The sequence below is a fragment of the Ictalurus furcatus genome, chromosome 7, assembly GCF_023375685.1.
Source record: "Ictalurus furcatus strain D&B chromosome 7, Billie_1.0, whole genome shotgun sequence".
Lineage (NCBI taxonomy): Eukaryota > Metazoa > Chordata > Actinopteri > Siluriformes > Ictaluridae > Ictalurus > Ictalurus furcatus.
The window spans coordinates 18,761,255-18,781,575 of NC_071261.1; the positions used below are offsets into that span (position 1 = coordinate 18,761,255).

The 20,321-nt window shown below is 38.0% G+C and overlaps 1 protein-coding gene across 9 annotated transcripts in view; it reads left to right on the forward strand.

Moving 5' to 3' along the window:
• Nucleotides 1–20,321, forward strand: part of dysf (dysferlin, limb girdle muscular dystrophy 2B (autosomal recessive)) — an 88,372-nt gene that overhangs the window by 10,657 nt on the left and 57,394 nt on the right. For 6 of the 9 annotated variants that reach the window (XM_053629094.1, XM_053629091.1, XM_053629096.1 and 3 more), the window contains exons 4-26: nt 2,838–2,943; nt 5,949–6,063; nt 6,648–6,865; nt 8,258–8,386; nt 8,586–8,648; nt 9,629–9,679; nt 9,884–9,914; nt 10,119–10,234; nt 10,350–10,473; nt 10,572–10,675; nt 11,243–11,311; nt 11,404–11,447; nt 11,585–11,667; nt 14,613–14,645; nt 14,864–14,979; nt 15,230–15,343; nt 15,503–15,680; nt 16,556–16,680; nt 16,839–16,945; nt 17,913–18,108; nt 19,264–19,410; nt 19,519–19,650; nt 20,192–20,321. The exon at nt 20,192–20,321 is cut by the window's right edge and continues 37 nt beyond it. In XM_053629094.1, coding sequence (XP_053485069.1) covers nt 2,838–2,943; nt 5,949–6,063; nt 6,648–6,865; nt 8,258–8,386; nt 8,586–8,648; nt 9,629–9,679; nt 9,884–9,914; nt 10,119–10,234; nt 10,350–10,473; nt 10,572–10,675; nt 11,243–11,311; nt 11,404–11,447; nt 11,585–11,667; nt 14,613–14,645; nt 14,864–14,979; nt 15,230–15,343; nt 15,503–15,680; nt 16,556–16,680; nt 16,839–16,945; nt 17,913–18,108; nt 19,264–19,410; nt 19,519–19,650; nt 20,192–20,321 — 2,531 coding nt within the window. The remainder of the gene's footprint in view (nt 1–2,837; nt 2,944–5,948; nt 6,064–6,647; nt 6,866–8,257; nt 8,387–8,585; nt 8,649–9,628; nt 9,680–9,883; nt 9,915–10,118; nt 10,235–10,349; nt 10,474–10,571; nt 10,676–11,242; nt 11,312–11,403; nt 11,448–11,584; nt 11,668–14,612; nt 14,646–14,863; nt 14,980–15,229; nt 15,344–15,502; nt 15,681–16,555; nt 16,681–16,838; nt 16,946–17,912; nt 18,109–19,263; nt 19,411–19,518; nt 19,651–20,191) is intronic. The other 3 variants (XM_053629097.1, XM_053629092.1, XM_053629093.1) reach the window with 1 other exon arrangement.

A 20,321-nucleotide genomic window follows, 5' to 3' on the forward strand; every position in this document is an offset into this window, starting at 1 on the left:
TGGTCGGCCACTCCTGGGGAGGGTAACTATGGTCTTGAATTTCCTCCATTTGTACACAATCTGTCTGACTGTGGATTGGTGGAGTCCAAACTCTTTAGAGATGGCTGTATAACTTTTTCCAGCCGGATGAGACTCAACTCTTTTTTCTGAGATCCTCAGAAATCTCCTTTGTTCACGTCATGAAGCACATCCACAAACAAGTGTTGTGAAGATCAGACTTTGGTAGGATCCCTGTTCTTTAAATAAAACAGGGCGCTCACTCACACCTGATTGTCATCTGATTGATTGAAAGCACCTGGCTCTAATTTCACCTTCAAATTAACTGTTAATCCTAGAGTTTCACATACTTTTCCCACTCAGATATGTAACATTGGATCATTTTCCTCAGTAAATAAATGACCAAGTGTAATATTTTTCTCATTTCTTTTAGGACATTCAAGCACCACTGTAATACAATTTGAGTCCTGTAGCTTAGTAGTTCATATCTCCAGGCTTAATGGTGACCATTCTTCTCATTCTTTCTGTTGCATGGCTGCTCAATGTAAACAATCACTCTTGATCATCACATAACTTTTTGTTTGGAGTGCTGGGGAATGTGCACAATGAACAGTGACATTAGTAGGAGCTGTGACAAATGGTGAGAAGCAAGTACTAAATAATCCAAACTTCCTGATCATGTCCAAGGAAATGTGGTTTACTTGTACAGTGAGCCAGTATCACAGTGAGACCAGAGGTGACAGAATTGAAACAAGTCCTTTCATTAGTTAGTGGGAGCCCTGACCAATGGTATTTTGATTTTTTATTTTTATCCATCCATCCATCTTCTATGCCGCTTATCCTTCCTTCAGAGTCACGGGGAAACCTGGAGCCTATCCCAGGGAGCATGGGGCACAAGGCAGGGTGCCCCCTGGACAGGGTGCCAATATTTTTCATTTTTAATACATATATATATATATATATATATATATATATATATATATATATATATATATATAATATATATATATATATTATTTAAAAACTGTAATTCATTTGCTTTATGCATGCACAGAATAGACTGTACATGTAGCCTACTAGGATGTATGGTATTGCTTATGTACTGTCAGCCTATAACATTTGCAAATCATGGTTGTGATTTAATCACTGGCAATTTTAAATCACTTGAATATACTGCCTGTAGCAAATGCAGTATTCGTAACAAGTTTGATGATGACTTGCACTCTTGCCTATGCTGTTGGCGAGTAGGAATGCGTCATCATATATCAAACAATAAACAGCATTGTTAAATGAGACAGAACGGCAGGCATACAATCTGTGTGGTTTCAGAAGCATTTAAATAAAACAAAATATGCTGACATGCTAGCTGATGGTGGTCTGTGATTTACAGCCTTTAATTACAGAAGTTAGTGTTGTTGCATTCAAATGATTATAAATCTTACACAACTTCAAGAATAAAAATGAAAGTCTCTGTAGGAAGTGGTCACTTTGATGCCTTGTGGCATGTTTAGGGTCATTCAGAATATGTATTAAGTATCGAGTCCTACAAGAGTAAGAATGAGTGGCAAACAGTAAATTGGAGAGAATGCCCACAGGATGGGACTTGCTGCAGGATGCCACTTCTTATCATCACAACCAGGAATATAATCCTCTTTAAAATTGGGTTAAAATTTGTTTTTTGTTTTTTTGATACTTACATGTTTGAGTAATTTCTTGATAACAGTCCAAGGAAGAAAGAAAGAAAGAAAGAAAGACAGGAAAAAAAGAAAATAACTCAAGCTCATCTCTTGAATGAATTTATATAACCATGTGAACCTGAACAACATTTGTCAGAGTGACATATATTTACAGAGAAGGAGCCAGAAAGAAAATGACAGAAACCAATGTTGTTTGGTGGTGTTTCTATGGTGATATGGTAGAAGGAATACAAGACTGTTTAGACTGTTAGACTGATAACCCCACCAATAGTCAGAGGTGGGTAGAGTAGCCAAAGATTTTACTCCAGTACAAGTAAAACTAGTTATAAAAATAATTACTCAAGTAACAGTAAAAGTAACAATGTTAAAAATTACTTGAGTAAGAGTAATAAAGTATCCTTCTTGAGAAGACTATTCAAGTAGCAAGTTACTAGTTATTTCGGATCTGATTAAAATGAAAGGAAAATCCTGAACCTCAAACTACATGGAGAACTGTAAGTCACGCCTCTTTTTGAAAGTCGGTCTGTTCTGTTTATACGATATAAACCCTGGGTTCAAGATGAAGCAGCATATCCCAATCCTGTGGTGGGTACCTTACTGTAAGACACAACCTGTCATTTTCAACAGAAAATCTCACACACACCCCGAAAGCAAACATTTTCCCAACAGTTCACTGTCTTTATTTTCACACCACATTAACAACACTAACTTGTCAGTATCTGCTTTTATACAAGACAAAAGCGAACAAAAAACAGACTATGGAACAGAACAGAAGAGAAAATGTGTGTGTAGAGAGAGAGACAGAGAGAGAGTGTGTGTGTTAGTATGTTTGTGTGTGTGTCCTGTCTCCTTTGACATGTTCGCTTCTTCCCTCTCTTATTGTCATGAGACTCGCAACCTCATTATATGTGATATAAACTAATTATTAAAACTGCATTTTTTAATGTAGTGAAGTAAAAGTACATTACATACGGCCAGTTAAACCTACTCTTAAAAGTACATAAAATATTTTTAAATGTAACGAAGTAAATGTAACGAGTTACTATCCACCTCTGCCTATAGTCCCTGCCACAAAATGTCTGATTGTATATTGTATTTTATAAACAATACATATAAGGTATTTGCATTATGTGTACTCTGCAGGTTTCTGGGAGAATGTCGGGTTTCTTTAAGAGATGTACTCAACTCCCCGAACCTAGCAGCTACCTTCACTGTATCCTTAGTGGACAGCAAGAGGAACAACACTGGGGTAGGTCACTCCAATTTTCTTCCTTAATCTTTATGTCTCTCCAGCCTCTTTTTGACTCCTAGTTAAACAAACTCTAACTGCCTCTAAAGAATACTTGCCATCCCTAAGATCCAGAAATAGGGCAATTTTCCAAATCCAAGTGGGAGTGTGTGGCATTTTGGTGACACCAAATAATAAGCTAACGGTAAAATCAATACATTGGAAACACATAGTTATTACTGAAAATGTAATGGTAACGCTTTACATTAAGGTTATCTTAAATACACAGCATTAGTTAGTAACCTATTACAATGAATCCTTTACCCAGTGATTATACCATCCATTAACTGAAGTGCATAATTAGCATGTTTGCAGTGGTCATTTCATAACATTCATAAATGAGACAGAATTTCCACCATGTTTAGTGAATTTTCCAACATTTCCACCCAAGGACATGGATTAGTTCAGCAACATGCTGTAATTGTCATGACTACATTTACACTTATTTTTTCATTTGTTCACATTAATGGTTCACATTATTATCACATGACTTTATGATTTGTTAATGCTAATGCTAATGAAAGAAACCTTAATGTAAAGCATTATCAAGGCGACAATGTTAAACATGGGTCACTTTCAAAGGTTCTCAAATAATAATTTGGCAAGGGCTTGTTGTCATGTCTACAGGATAAGAGCCCTCATTAAATCAAAGACAAGAAAGAAAATATATACATTTATATGAAATCTGACAGTGCACTATAAAATGGTTTAAAATGTAGTCCTAAAATGGGAGTATACTGGGAGAATCCACACACCCATTAGAAGGGATGTCAAGTGTACGCTAACATGCAATCTATGACAAATTCCTCTTAATTTCCTCTAAGTGAATCAAAAATAGCAGCCTGTGTTTTTTTTCCTTTTAAGCATTACTTGTGTCAGTGACTAATGAACACCCAGCTCTGTATTTAAGCAACAGCTATAATATTTTGTGAAATTTGAACATTTTCCCGCAGCCCCACCTTCAGGTCAAAGTGGACTAGAGGAGACAAACACGTTTGTACACACATGCCAGTCTGCTCTTTTGTGTCTTGTAACTCTAAACAGCTTTTTCCTGAAGACTGCTAGGGACCTATAAGTTTTGTTTGGACATCCCACCTTCCTTACTGATGTGGGTCACCTTTAGACGTCACCAGTGGCCTCTTCAAGAGGCAATGTTTTCCATCTCCAACCCTACAACCTGATGACATTAAACACTTGCTTCTACCTCTCTCACACACCATGTCCAAATATGGGACTGTGCTCCTGGCATCTAAGCCCTACTTCCTGGCATTGTGTGTGTGTGTGTGTGTGTGTGTGTGTGTCCTATCCCTGGATGGAAATAGATAGACAGGAGAAGGTGGAGTTGTCCCTCTAAGCTGTTTTGTATCCGTGTTCTCTGGAATAGCACAGTTATAGGAAATAACGTCAGGAAGGTTTGGCATGGTATTTGTGTTCAAAAAAAGTTTTTTTATCTCAGTACATTTGAACCTTTTCACAGTAAAGACAGAAACCTTACATGTAACAGTTTAATCATTTCTCTGCATTGTGGAAAATGCAAGTATATTTCTTTCACCCAAGCCTGGGAGGCAAAATTTGTTTACCAAAAGATACTGGTTTAATCATGTGGGTACTACTGAGCACCAGAATATACATACAGTATCTTCATTATAATTTTGCCATTGTAATGCATTCGTTGTTATATACAGTATGTATTCTTACTAAACATAAACCCAGCAAAACTCTATATCAGCCATAAAGGCTACTCCAATAAGCCTCTGGATATTTTAATATAATATCTGATGGGCTTTCTGATCGCAGAGTAAAGAGAATCAAGTGTGGTGGGGGAAAAAAACAACCAATAACTAGAATGAAAGTCTGGACACTATAATGTTGTAGTTCTATTAAAAGTGCATCTCGAGGGGAAATTGTATTGCTACAGCATACAAAGACATCCTATGCTATTATGTACTTCCAATTTTGTGGGAACAGTTTGGGGAAGAAGCAGATATGTGTCTGATGGTCTGGTGTCCACATACTTTTGGCCATTTAGTGTATATGTGACATGATGTTGGGTGTATGAAATACTTAATTAACACATTCTCTACTCTATATTAGTGTTATACGGTACATTTTATAAATCCAATGTTTGAAACAGGTACTCACCATAATGGGTGACAATGGGTGATACCTATTCCGTTTTTTCAATGATATTCTGTACATAACCTTGTGACAAAGACAAGAAAATTCTCTACAGATGAGGTATAATTTTAACATCATGTAGTGTTAATCCAGCGTTAGTCCTAAAACCAGAACTTCTTGCTTGAAAGCTTGGATTATTAAAAAAAAACACCCATTACTAATCAGTGTTGTTGCCCTGTGATAATTAGTCCTCACACATTTCCCTGATTTAACACACTTGATTCAGTTTATTAGCCACTGATGTGTCTAGGGTGAAATCCACCACCTGGCCTAACGCTATAGAGAGAGCATTTAAAGATGTATTTACATTCCTATAATTATCTCTGTACTTAAACAGTTTGGTTTCCGAGTTGATGATTAGCCGATGAGTCTTATTGTTAAAAGTGCTTTACAAAATCCTAATTTTTACATTTTTGTTATCAGAGACATTTTTTTCAATATCGACTGCTGATACTGATCCAGTACAGACGTCCCCTAAGCCTTCTCTCTCTCTGGCAGCCTCTGTTGCAAAGTTATGTGGAACACCAGAATTACAACATACTTTAGGTTGTGTACTGGGTTCAAGTACTAAATCTGTGTCGGTCAGTGTAAGATCACTGGATCAGATCAGATCAGAAATAGGCCGATTCCACATTTCAAGCCAGTTTGAACTCTGATATAGAACCACTGTATCAGATTAGTACTCCCCTAGTATGGTCTTTTTTTTCAAGATTTATAGCTGACAGTTATAAAAGCAGCTTAACAACATAATCTAATTATAGCCTGTTATACTGACTGTGTTCTACCAGGCCACAGTGACTCTGCAGGTTTCCTACGTCCCTCCCCCAGGCATGGCTCCCATCTTTCAGCCCCCACTACAGCCAGAGACTCCGCATAATACTGTAGAGCTGGACACTGTCACAGGTGAGGACTGTGCGCACACACACACACACACACACACACACAGAGTGCAGTATGGACTTAAATGTTCAAACATCATAATCTTAGTACTCCATAAAGACTCTCAAGTCACTGAGTCACTGTGCACTCCGCTGAAACTCTGCACACTGCACTTTGCGCTTTGTATGATTACTACACATATCATATTGCATATTTTGTACATCCGTTATTACACGTTCTTGTACAAATATTTCCATAAAACCATGAATGTCAGTATTAATAAACCATAAGTAATCTCAATAAAGTAACAATATTAGCACATATATTAATTGATTTTTGGGTAAATGTTAGAAAATTTTAAAAAGTTATTTCACAGTATCTATTACTACAAGTGTTAGTTGCTTTATTTATCTTACTCATGGTGTATTAATGCTGAAGCACATACTGTAGTTTGTTTATGTTAATGTATTAATGTCAGTTAAGAGAATCTTAATATAAAGTGTTACATTGTACCTTTGTAACATTAAGGCAAACCTTATGCACCTTGTGTGTGAGTGGAGAACACAGAAATGTATTTGTCTAGTGAGTAATGCTTCTTATGTATGCAGTGTTCTCATTGGACACTATGGGAGATGAGGACACAGAGAGCATGATCATGGTGGAAGTTGCAGAGGAGCCCGAACCTATTCCAGGACCACAAGGCCAGGAGATTGGGGCTCCTCATACACCACCAAAAAAAGCACCTCCAGCATTTACACATGGCATGAAGAAAAAGAAACAGCAAAGCAACAAAGCCCCTCTTTCCAACAAACCCCAGGACCTCCAGGTGTGTGTATATATTGGTTTGGATCCAAAAATTCACATTGTATGGATCATAGGTATTTAAACACTCACAAAATTGCAGTAGCCATCATATGAATGGTCATGCTATAACATAATGCCTAAAGAAAATGATTTTGTTTTCATAATTAAACGTATATGCTCTGTTAGGTCTCATCTTCACTATGGTGGCTTCTTAATGGTCTAGTGCACAGATTAGACTCAACACGATTGTGTTTGAAATTACATTAAGTGTGTCTTAATCTTAAATATATACTCACCATCCACTTTATTAGGGACATCTGTACACATACCCATTCATGCAGTTATCTAATCAGCCAATCATGTGGCAGCAGCAATGCACTAAATACAGATACAGGGCAAGAGCTTGAGTTAATGTTCACATCAAGCATCAGAATGGGGGAAAATGTGATCTCTGTGACTTTAACTGTGGCATGGTTGTTAGTGCCTGAAGGGCTGGTTTGAGTATTTCAGAAACTGCCGAGCTCCTGGGATTTTCACACACAACAGACTCTAGAGTTTACACAGAATGTTGCGAAAAACAAAAGAACATTGAGACAGTTGTGTGGGTGGAAACGCCTTGTTGATAAGAGCGATCAGAGGTAAATGGCCAGATTCGTTCAAGCTGCCAGGAAGTCTATAGTAACTCAAATAATCACTCTTTACAACTGTGGTGAGCAGAAAGGCATCTCAGAACACACAACACATCAAACCAACAAAAGCAGAAGACCACATCAGGTTCCACTCCTGTCAGCCAAGAACAAGAATCTGAGGCTAACATGAGCACAAACTCACCCAAACTACACAATTAAGGATTAGGAAAAAGACCAGTTGATTGTTTTGTTTGCCACATGTATAGCTGATTAGATAACTGCATGAAGTGTACAGATGTTCTTAATAAAGTGGATGGTGAGTGTATTTTGTCGTTCAGCACTAGTCAGAAACAGCGCCCTCATGTGGCAACATCTGTCATAAATTTCCTTAATGACATTGGGCTTAGTGCTGGAAATGGAACTGAAACATAGCAGAAAATTTCACTTCATTATTTATGTGTTGTTATCTGCCTGTCTATATGACTGAGGATTAAGGGCCTTGCTCAAGAGCCCAGCAGTGACAGCTTGGCAAAGCTGAAATTTTAACTCACAACCAATCCAATCAGTAATCTACCATCTTAAGCACTGAGCTACAACTACTCTATGAATACTATGACTATGAATGTGACAGGATAAAGTATATGTTATGCATTTTAGAGGGGTCCATTAATAAATGTGTGCATTTCATATTGATAATGTTGAAAAAAAAAAAAAAGTAGCATCACCAACAAGTAATTGCTTGAATGAAAGATTTTAAGCCATGACACAAATGACTAAATTTTCAGGTACGGGTGCGAATCATCGAAGGAAGGCAACTGCCTGGAATCAATATTAAACCTATTGTCAAAGTAACTGTGGGAGGCCAGACAAAGAGAACACAGATCAAGAAAGGCAACAATCCATACTTTGATGAGGTAATGAATTATGAATAATGAATCTGTTTTTTCAAATGCTCCACTTAATAATAGCTTATTGAAGGTTTTACTTGCACTACACTGTTATAACCATATTTTTTGCTCTGCTTATATTATCATTGCATTGAAAGTAGAATTTATTACTGAACCATCAGTCATGAAAAACATACTCATACATTTTTCTTCTTATTTTCCCTAGACTTTCTTCCTGAACTTCTTCGAGACACCAGCAGATCTCTTTGATGAGCCTATATTTATAACAGTATGCAGACCAGCATTTATATTAATCTATTAGCTAATTTAATGAAATTGGGATTTTTTTTCATGTGGAATTTGAATATAATGAAGGAGAGGGCCTAGCTGCTATTTTTCCTAGCAATTTTGATGATAAGGACATTCAAGGACTCTTTTGGAAATGATTTGCTGCCTAGTTGACATTACCAAACCATAACCTCAGCATAAATAAGCCATAAGTAGCAAAGTAAATTAACACATGCGTTAATTGAATATTTAAATGTTGACTAAATACACCAGGACTAAAAAAGTGAATATAAATGAACAGAATTTGAATGACATCATGTTATTAAATGTTCATAATCAGCTCAGTGGGTCTAAATACTGGCACACACTATTGAGCACTAATACTACAGATTCATTAAGACATTAGTTTATATTGGTTGATGGGAACATTTTTACTTATTGATGTAATGAAATCTTGTTTTGGCTTCATTTAAAAAAAATGATTTGAAATTTGACTTTAAATTGGCCTGACACTGTTGATGCTTGGAGTCCCATTCAGCATGCTAAAAGTGCTGACAAAACTTCTGTACCCAGGGAATGGTAGACTCATCTTTCTGTTCTTTGAACAGTAGACATCATGCAACAAACTGGATGAACCTATGTATGTTATGCACACTTACAGGATATAACTACTCCAGATAGAATGGTTAGTGGATGCTAGGCAGGCACCTACTGTTCTTCACTTGAATTGAGCTGAAATAAAGAAAAGGTTGACCTAATGAACTTGCACAAAAACTTCCACAAATGCAAAGCAAATCAGAGCCTCATCTGGGCAAGGGTGTACAAGTTTGAGACATATTGTGGGTGTGTTCACTGTAGCTGCCATACTTCATTTAAACTGGACATGAAGTGGCATCTGGTTGCTCCTGTTGGCCCATTATTTTCAGTAGTAGCAGCAGTATTTAATACTATAGTAATATTTACCTCTGTGTTCTATCCAAGGTATTTGACTCCAAGTCTTTTCGTACAGACTCTGTCATTGGAGAATTTAAGGTAGTATTCTCTTAGCTTCTACTTTTGCATTTATTACATTCTTTTATCAGTTTCAATTGCTGTGAATTGACACTGTTTTTTGGTATATCTCCCAATGACATCTGTGCTTCCTTTTTATCTTTTGTTTGTGGGACACACTGATCTGTTCTCTCATGCACAGCTGATAATAGTTATGACTCTTTCTTTTGTTGCCTTCTCTCTCAGCTGGATGTTGGCATGGTGTATAACGAGCACAGTGAGTACTGCAGACTCCTGTGACAATTGGCTGTGTGCTTTTGCTCAAAAGAGCATGTTCCAAAATCTCACACTTTATTCCAATTAAAATTTATTTTGGTTCAATAGTGCATTAATTTCAATGCCATATAGGTATTATATTAAGGGAATGAGAGATTTACCTGAGTAAAAAGCTGATTAGTATTGCTTATTTCGATTGTGGCAGGACATGCTATTCTCAGGAAGTGGTTGCTGCTGGCTGATCCTGATGATTTTTGTGCCGGGGCCAGAGGGTATCTGAAGGTCAGCCTTATAGTCCTGGCTGCAGGTGATGAGCCACCAGTGAGTAAGAGTAATAACTACATCAGATTTTGATTGTGGTTTCAAATTGTATTGTTCCTATAGAAGAATTTATGCTTTTCCAAAGAAATGTAAATCTATTAAATCTATGTCATAGACTGAAAAAGAGGGTGTTCAGGAAAGGGAGGACGTTGAGACGAACCTGCTGAGACCAGCAGGTCTCACACTCAGAGGAGCCACCTTCACTCTTAAAGTCTACAGAGCAGATGACTTGCCTCAGAGTAGGTAGTATTGTTTGCATGTGCATCAGCATTATTGTGTGAGACTTTTTAAAAAAATACATATGTGACTTTTTCTCCCCTTGCTGTCCCCTTGCTAGTGGATGATGCATTTATTGATGGCATGAAGCAATTTCTGGGTTTTGAGTCAAACCGAAAAAACCTGGTGGATCCATTAGTGGAAGTCAACTTCGCTGGCAAAACGGTACAAACTTCACATATGATGCGAAAACATCTTTGATCTGCATTAGCCATGTTCAGGCAGTCCACACCGCAGCCCACTAGATTCATCTGGGCTTTTTATGACTGAATGTTCTATCGATCCACAGCTGGGATTTTTTTTTTTGCAATATATTTGCCTGTGCTTTAATTTTAAGACACTCCAACCCATGACAAGAAATTATAGCTGCCTGACTGAAATGTTCCAACTAGGTTTTAGCCACATTTGACCAGGTCTTAATGAAAATGCTCCAAGTCATGAGTCATGAGGCTGGCCAGTGATGATGTACTATAGCATTGAAGAAGCAGAATAAATAATATACAACCAATGATCTTTCAGCATTTCAGAGTTCTTGTAAAAGTTTCCCAAAAATATTATAGCCATGGTAAGATGAATTACCCCTGAGTACAGATGATTGAAGAACTAAAAACAGGTAAATCGTTCCATGCCATATTAATCATAAGAACGATCCTGCATGAGCTCATTTATTATATTATGATTTTGATATTTGATGATATTTGATTTTGAGGGCCAGTACATGTGCATTCACAGATGTGCAGTAAAATATTGGAGAAGAACGCCAACCCACAGTGGAACCAAAGTCTTACGCTCCCTATCAGAGTAAGCTGAGCCACATAACTGCACATATCAGAAGTTATTGGTCAAATTTCTCCATGCTCCTAGTTCATGCCGAATGCTGGTTCTTTCTGCAGTTTCCGTCTATGTGTGAGAAGATGAGGATACGCATTTTAGATTGGTTAGTTCATTTTGAAAAAAAATTACATTGCACGTGACTTTTGCTCAACTGATCAAATAACCGCACTGTGTACTTACAGTGCATTTAAAACATCTTTAACTTCTTAACTTGCGATATCATAATCTCATTTCTGCTAGGGATCGAGCAAGCCACAATGATGTAATTGGCACCACACATCTGAGTATGTCAAAGATCTCTGCTCCAGGCGGTGAAATAGAAGGTAATCAATGAATGTCATATGAAGTGCGGCAACATGTCTCACTGCTTTTGAAGTGTTAGTGCACCTTCCACTTTCATCTCTTCATTTTCATTCCATCTTTTATCTGTAAACATACACGAAAGGCTGAGGACCTGTGGCTTTGGATATGGATTCATTAGGAATCATTACATTACTCCTTTGAATCCCTTTGCATAGTAGTGTGCAGTCCATATTTCTGAAGAGTGCAGGAAAAAGAACATCATCAGAATTTAATAGCCATACTGTATATTCAAACACTTAGTGAAAGCAACTGTTATAACTGCAAGGAAATTCTACAAAATGCAATAACAACAAAACACAACATTTACTATTAGTATGTTACAAACAACACATTTGCAAAACAGTCTCTGAAGAGCAACAGCAATGTGATGAATGCATTGTGATACATGCATGACTACTAACCTCCAGACATATTCTGAGATATCAGTGGCATGGCACTGATTCCTGGTTTAAACATTAATAAATCATAGGTGAATATTGCACTGGTTAAATAAGGAATAAAACACTTACTGTTATTGGAAAATAATCAGTGATTGGATGGTGTGATGCCCCAAAGTTGATTATTTTCCAATAACAGAACAATATTTATTTCTCATATACCACAATAATTTGCCAACTATTCAATTTTTTAAATTAATTAAACAACATGTTATACTTTAAATTAGTTTATAGTGACATTTAAGTTAGTCCCTGTTATCTCTTATGTTGTAAGAGCTACAGTATATACAGTCATTTCCTCATCAGCCTCTGTTTTTGCTCTCCATTGAAGTAAACAATACAAAAAAAAACAAGTTTGCCATGTTGAGATACAACAAAACGTCTGGGTTACGCATGTAATCCTGTTCCCTGGGAGCGCCCATAGTGTTATGCTAAACGTAACGTGGAGTTCCTTTTGAAAGGGAACCCTACATGCATAAGTTACAGCTTTACCTCTGTTATATAGATCTGACACTGGAGGCTCTTGCCATAGACTGTATGTTAAATAGAACACCATAACATCACCATCATAAATCTCCTTCACCATAGCATCACCATATCAGCAATTACACCCAACTGTAAATGTGGAACATCTGCCATACGAGTCCCTGTGTAAGTTGTTAATGTACAGTGCCCTCTATTAATATTGGCACCCTTAGTAAATATGTGGAAAGTAGGCTGTGAAAATTATCTTTATTTTTTAAACGTTTTTATCCTTTTGTTAAAAAAAAAAATCACAAAAATAATCTCCTCTCATGGACATCAAACGATTGCAAACACAACACAGGTTTATCCAAAAAATATCATTGTTAAATATAGGTGTGCAACAATTATTGGCACCTCTATGAATTCATATCAGAAAAACATATTTGAAGTAGATTCCCATTGATATCCGAAGTCACTTACATCACTACATATTGTTTGGAAGGATTTCAAGAAAAAAGCCTCTCCTCTCATCCAAAAACAAACTCAAGTGTCTTCAGTTTGCCAGACACTACTGGAACTTCAAATGGGATCGGGTTCTATGGTTAGATGAAACCAAAATACAGCTTTTGGAAATAAACTTCAAAGGTGGTTTTGGTGCACACAGAGAGGTAGCCGTATGGAAAAGTACCTCATGCCCACGGTTAAATATGGTGGTGGCTCTTTAATGTTTTGAAGCTGTTTTTCTGCCAGAGGATCTGGACATTATGTTAGGATACATGGCATAATGGACTATCAAATATCAACAGATATTAAATGAAAACCTGACTGCCTCTGCCAGAAAGCTTAAAATGGGCCGTGGTTGGATTTTCCAGCAGGACAATGATCGAAAACATACATCAAAATCAACACAAAAAAAGGTTTACTGACCACAAAATCAAAGTCCTGCCATGGCCATTCCAGTCCCCTGACTTGAAACCCATAGAAAACCTGTGTGGTGAACTGAAGAGAGATTTCAAAATTTGAAGGATCTGGAGAGATTCTGTATGGAGGAATGGTCTCAGATCCCTTGCCATGTATTCTCCAACCTCATCAGGCATTATAGGAGAAGACTCAGAGCTGTTATCTTGGCAAAGGGAGGTAGCACAAAGTATTGACTAAAAGAGTGCCAATAATTGTTGCACACCTATATTTAACAAGTATTTTTAATAATAAACTTGTGTTTTGTTTGCAATTGTTTGATATCCATGAGAGCAGAGTATTTTTTGTGAATTTTTTTAAACAAAAGATTAAAAGGTTAAACAATAAAGACAGTTTTTCACAGCCTTCTTTGCTCATATTTACCAAGGGTGCCACTATTAGTGGAGGGCACTGTATTAGAATTAGTGCATTAATATAAACCTTGCAACTGGAACCACCGTCTAACCTGTGCTGTTATAGGAAACGGATCAACAACTTCTGACCGATCAGAACTGAGCATTTAACAGTGCTCTGGTATAAAATCTTATAATTTACTCTAGACATTATTCAGTGAGGACTGTGATTGAAGACTATGATTGAAGACTGTGAGAGCATCAGTGCTTAATTTTGTGGATAGTATTTTTGTTTTTTCAGTGTGCATGCAGGTAAAAGGCCTGTGGTTGCATTATACTGGTCTGTGGCATGAACAAGAAGTAACTTTCTAAACTTTGATCTGTTTGCATTTTTATCCTCATCCACTTATCTAAATTCCCACTTTGATCTTAGTGGTCCAGTGGATGTAAGAGAGTTTTGTTAACGCCAGCTGATCCAGCACTTTAATTTGTAGATGTGGTATGTCTATTGCATTGCATTTACTTGAATTGGATTTATACTGGGTTGACTAATTGGTTAGTGAAACTCCTTCATACAAACATATGTTTGGAGATCTAACTACTTTGTGAAGGCATGAATTAGTAGCAAGAGTGAGCGTGCACCTGTAGTTTTCAGTTCTGTTTAAAGTATCCTTTATTTCCCTACGCATTCAGATGACTTGCCCCCCAGGACCCTCCAAAGTGCCAGTATGTCTTTCTTTCCTATTGTATCTGTGTGATACAATCTAATTTAAATGCACCTACTTCTACGTATTTGAATTTCTTCTGAAAACCACGATATAACAATCTGGGTGCCGTACTTGTAGCTTGTGAAATCCATGGCAAGATTTTCTTACTGTAATTTTAGCATGTTTAGCATATTCATTTCCTACCCTCACAAATTAACCTCAACATTTCTGTCTTAGTTGATGACAGCCTGGGCTTCCTGCCAACATTTGGCCCCTGTTATGTGAATTTGTATGGAAGTCCTAGAGAGTTCACTGCCTTCTCTGACCCCCATGAGACTCTCAACCTCGGCAAGGTAAAGTAGATCAAGTTCCACTTGAACCGCATTATAGTTAAGCATTGCTGTGTAAGATACTGAGAGTCTAAAAGCCTCCATAATGACGTAGTCTTGCTTGACATTAAGTCTGTTAACAAAATGGATCTTAACTTAGAGTGAATCCAGAGTGGAATGGATCTAACCTACATTGTTAGCTGTAATGGATGTCTCTATTTGTGTGTAGAAGAGTGATTAAAATTTCAGTGGTGGTGTGTGTTGTATGGTTTAGGGTGAAGGTGTAGCGTATCGTGGCCGTATGCTCTTGGAGCTCGCCACTAAGCTGTGTGAACGAGTGGAACAAAAAGTGGAAGACATTCATCCTGATGACCTTCTGGTGGTAGAGGTAAGAGGTTCTACCTTGTAAAAGATACATTCACCTTTCTGAAGAACCCCTGAACATGAATCCACGTGGAAAGATTTGAGTGTTCTTTATATGCATTTACTGTTGCTTCACACAGACACACAGTATGAAAATGCTTCTTCTGTTTGGCTTTCCATTCAGAAATTCATGCGGAAGAGAAAGTACTCTCTGTTTGCTGCTTTTTACTCCGCCACCCTTCTTCAGGATGTGGATGACGCAATCCAGTTTGAGGTCAGCATCGGCAACTATGGCAACAAGTTTGACTACAGCTGCCTGCCTCTGGCCTCCACAACGCAGTACAGCCGAGCTGTGTTTGATGGTGAGAAATAATCTTTAATCATTGTCTCAAAAACAAGCGTGGTCACCACTGAATCATTGATTGTTAAAGGAAAAGTGTACCCTGGAACACATTATATATGTCTATATTGAAATATTTGTGATGTGTTATTTGTGATATTTGTGAATCTGATGCTAATTTTTCTGTGCTGTATTTTCGTTAGAGGTCAGCAGTTGTCCGCCACTCTGACATCACAGAGGGACATTGCTAATGCAGTTACAATAGTGTTTAATAGGAGAAAAGAAGTCAGTGATCTCAAATGTATGAAGTAATAATTTTGTTGTTACCTCCTAAAAACAAAGGCGCAAGTGCTTCTTTTATCATTTCACCCTTTTTCCAGTGAAGTTCGATGTCTTTCATGAGAAATCCAACCTTTACAGTAGATAGAGAAGACGGCAAACGCTGGACTCACAGTTTCAGAATGCAATGCAGAGTTACTCAACTCGACTAGATGGCACTCTTTAAGATATCAAGCATGATGGCTTTGAATGCTGCAATGAAAAATCTGTTTGAGCAGAGTGTAGAGTTGAGGACGTGAGAGAGCTAGACTAAAGGACTGCTGAATGGGTCTCATTAGGTCTATATGGAGCAAGAGATAATTCCCACTAGCACCACTATCAACAGGTTTTTGAACAGCATTGTGGGTAAGGTAGGAACCCATTAAGCAGTGAAATTAGACCAACATATCAAGAAAAAAAAAAAATTATACTAGAAAAGTCAACTCAGAATTTCATTACAAAATAATGTTGGACGCCACTGAAGATCACATGTTAATTATGAAGATTAATATGCAAGTCGTTCAGGGTGCATTTTTCCTGTTGTCAAACATAATGCTCTGACTTTCTGTGTGACTGTAGGTTGTCACTACTATTACCTACCCTGGGGGAATGTGAAGCCTGTGGTGGTGCTGTCGTCAGAGTGGGAGGACATCAGCCCCCGTATAGAGGCCCTTAACATGCTGCTGATCATCACAGAACATCTGGTGAGAGACAAGCCAAAGTGATTTAGGATGAGAATATGCTTCCAAAAGTTGTATCAAAGTTAAAATGTTATATAGATATATGTATAAAGAGTGATATAAAAAGAAAAGCTTGTTTTTTGAGGGATGGTCAGTTATATATTTGTCTGCATTTGTGTTAGGAATCAAACCTGAATCTTGTACAGTTGGAGCTCCAAGCAGGCGGGGACCAGGACAAACTGGAGGAGAAGGTGGTTAAACTACTTGATGATCTCATCACTGACTGCAGGTAAAGCTCCTCACAGGTATAAGAGGAGGGGTAAGAAGATCACTACCACAAAATGTTTTTGATCATGTTTTGAAAATGAATTTAAAGCAAGTTGAAAAGGCCACCTATGATGGAAGAAGTGAATATACCATCCATCCATTTTCTGTATTGATTATCCTACACAGGGTCACGGGGAGCCTGGAGCCTATGCCAGGGGATCTGGAGCACAAATCGCACACACACACACACGCGCGACAATTTAGAGATGCCAATCGGCCTACAATGCATGTCTTTGGACTGGGGAAGGAAGCCAGAGTACCCGGAGGAAACCCCCAAAGCATGGGGAGAACATCCATCCCCGGAGGGGCAAGGCAAAGTTCTAACCACGAAGCCACCATACCCCTAAAATGAATATACTATTAGCTATTATTATATTAGTACATTAGAATATACTATAACTTTAAAGGTAAACATAGTGGTGCAGTGGGTAACATTAATGCCTCACAGCTCCAGAATCCCTGGTTTGATCCTGAGCTTGGGATACAGTCTATGTAGAGTTTGACATGTTCTTCCTGTGTCTGTGTGGGTCTCCTCTGGGTTTCCTCCCACTGTCCATAAACATGTGTTTAGGTGGACCGGCTATGCTAAATTCCCCAAAAGTGTGGATGTGTGTGTACATGTGATGGACTGCTGACTCTATATAGGCTTGAATTCTCCTGCTTTGTGCCCAGAATTGCCAGTATAGGCTCCAGATCCACTGGGACCATGGCCAGGATAAAGCAGTTACTGAAGATGAATGAATGAACAAACGAACAAATGAATTTGAACTTTATTTGTAAAAATTGAGATATCTAAGTCACTGAAAGATGACTATGTGTATGCTTTAACACAGTATTTCAGTAAACGAGAACTTTTTTACTGGGACATTTCTTTACTGGGTTGCTGTGTGAGTATTTATGAAATTAATATCCATGTTGGTGTGGTTCAGCGAGGAGCTGCCTGAGCTGGATGGATGGCCATGCGTGACCCCTCTGGATAAAGCTCTGCGTCGTTTGCGTAAGGTAAACCTAAAGCAGATCCAGCAGGCCGCTCTGGCACTGAAACACGGCCAGGAGACAGAGCTGAGCACAGTGCTGGAGCAGGCTGAGGACTGGGCCATGAGACTGCACTCACTCACTGAGGAGGTGAGAATCCACAGATGGGACTTGAGCATGAGTCCAAAAATCAAAAACAATACTGACTGTTTTACATTTACTCCTTTTATGTTTTATTTCCTTCTCCTTTTCTCATTTCTTTTGTTTCGCTCTTTGTTTCTGTCTCTTTTGTTATTCTGCCATTCTTTGTTAGCAGAAAGTCAGATTCCAGAGAGAGCAGGGTACACAGTGTTTCTGTTTCAGCAGCTAGAGTTTAAAATGTGAAGATTTCTTTTTCTTGTCTTCTCTCTCTCTCTGTCTTTTTCTTTTTTTGTTCTTTGGCTCGCTCTCTTCTGTCATTCACAATTGATATTTTATTCAATTCTGTCTCTCGCTTAGCCAGAACAGAATTAAAACCGAACTATTTTAATGTTGCTAGCCCAGTTACCTTTAAATAGCTGTTATTTAAATAGCTGTTTTATTTGATTAGTTTACCAGTTGAAAATTTGTGGTATGCTGGCTAACATTAACAGCTAATGCTGCTGAGTCAAGTCAAGTCCAGTGGCTTTTATTGTCATTTCAACCATATACAGCTGGTACAATACACTGAAACGAAACAACGTTCCTCCAGGACCATGGTGCCACATAAAACCACACACTAACCACATGAGACGACACAGAACTAAATAAGACCTACACATTTCTACATAAAGTGCACATGCAAACGTATGCAAACAACACAAGACAGTACAGTAACTACTAAAAACAGGACGATGGGCACAGTAAGTGACAGTGTAGCGCCCAGTACACAGTTCTAGTGTGAAAGTCTAGTGAGAGTTGAGACAATCAGCTATGTTATACAATCACTGTATGCAACTGAGAATCTTGATCATAGCTAAAACCAGTAAGCAATTTGAGCATTTTGGTTAAAATAATAATAATAATAATAATAATAATAATAATAATAATAATAATAATAACAATAATAATAACAACAATAATAATAATAATAATCTAATTATCTTAAAAAAATTCCAGTGATTTGAAAATGTAATATTTTCATGTGAACAGAAGGGGGTGCCAAAAATTACCTATGCCCTCCAAACTGTCTGTTTCATTGATTAGTTATGGCTTTTAAGTTTCCTTTTAATGCTTTCTTTCTTTCTTTCTTCTGTTCTTTCTTAATCATTTTACCCTTTTTTCCAGCCCCAGAACAGTCTGCCAGACATAGTGATCTGGATGCTTCAGGGGGACAAAAGAGTGGCATACCACAGAATCCCAGCCCATAAGGTGCTCTTCTCGCAGGGTTACTGCGGCAAACACTGTGGTCAGCTGCAAACTATCTTCATGAAGGTGTGTATGCTACAGAGCAAGCAATGGAAGTGATATGAAATGCACTCATCAAATTTGTGTGCTTCATGTTAACTATAAGCTCTTTAACTCTACTAGTATGTGTTTTAGTACCCTCAGGGTGGGAGCGAGGACTGTAAGATTCCAGCACAGCTCAGAGTGAAGATGTGGTTTGGTTTGGCTGCCGATGTCAAGCACTTCAACCAGTTTTCAGAGGGGAAACTGTCTGTGTTTGCAGAGACAGTAAGCAGATTTTCTGTCCAATCAAATGCTTTCTAGAATCTGAAGTGTTCCGTCCCCAACATTATAAAAATCTGTAACAGTACCAACTGTCAAGTACAGCTTAGCCCAGGCTGTGAGGTAAGCTAAACACTATTGGCTATTTATAAAGGGGGAGGAGCCACTTGATATGTCCCGACCTGACATCCTGTTTCAGTGGAAATTACATCAACATCTCGAATAATGCTGTGAGTTTCAGGGATTTTAAACATGCAGCACCCAAATAAATCAGAGACTTGAATAATCAAGGAGTATTACAGAGGGAATCTTCCCTCTTCACTGTTAGTGTAGGTAGCATTTAGCTGTTTATGGGTTGTATGTCAGTAGTTTAACTGATTTCTCTTAACATATTGTAGTTTCCATGACGGCATTGTATCAGACCTCAGCCCCGCTACTCATTCAGATAAACCTCCTAATTAAGTGTTGTGTGTGACTTGTAACTCTACTAAACTGCCATTGGTTTTGTTGTGTTTTTCATATTTTCTTCCTACTGTGTTTCCTGCAGTATGAGAACCAGACTAAATTAGCTCTGGTGGGAAACTGGGGCACAACAGGTCTCACTTACCCCAAGTTCAGTGACATCACCGGGAGGGTGAAGCAGCCCAAGGAGAGTTTTAAACCCTCAGCAGGCTGGG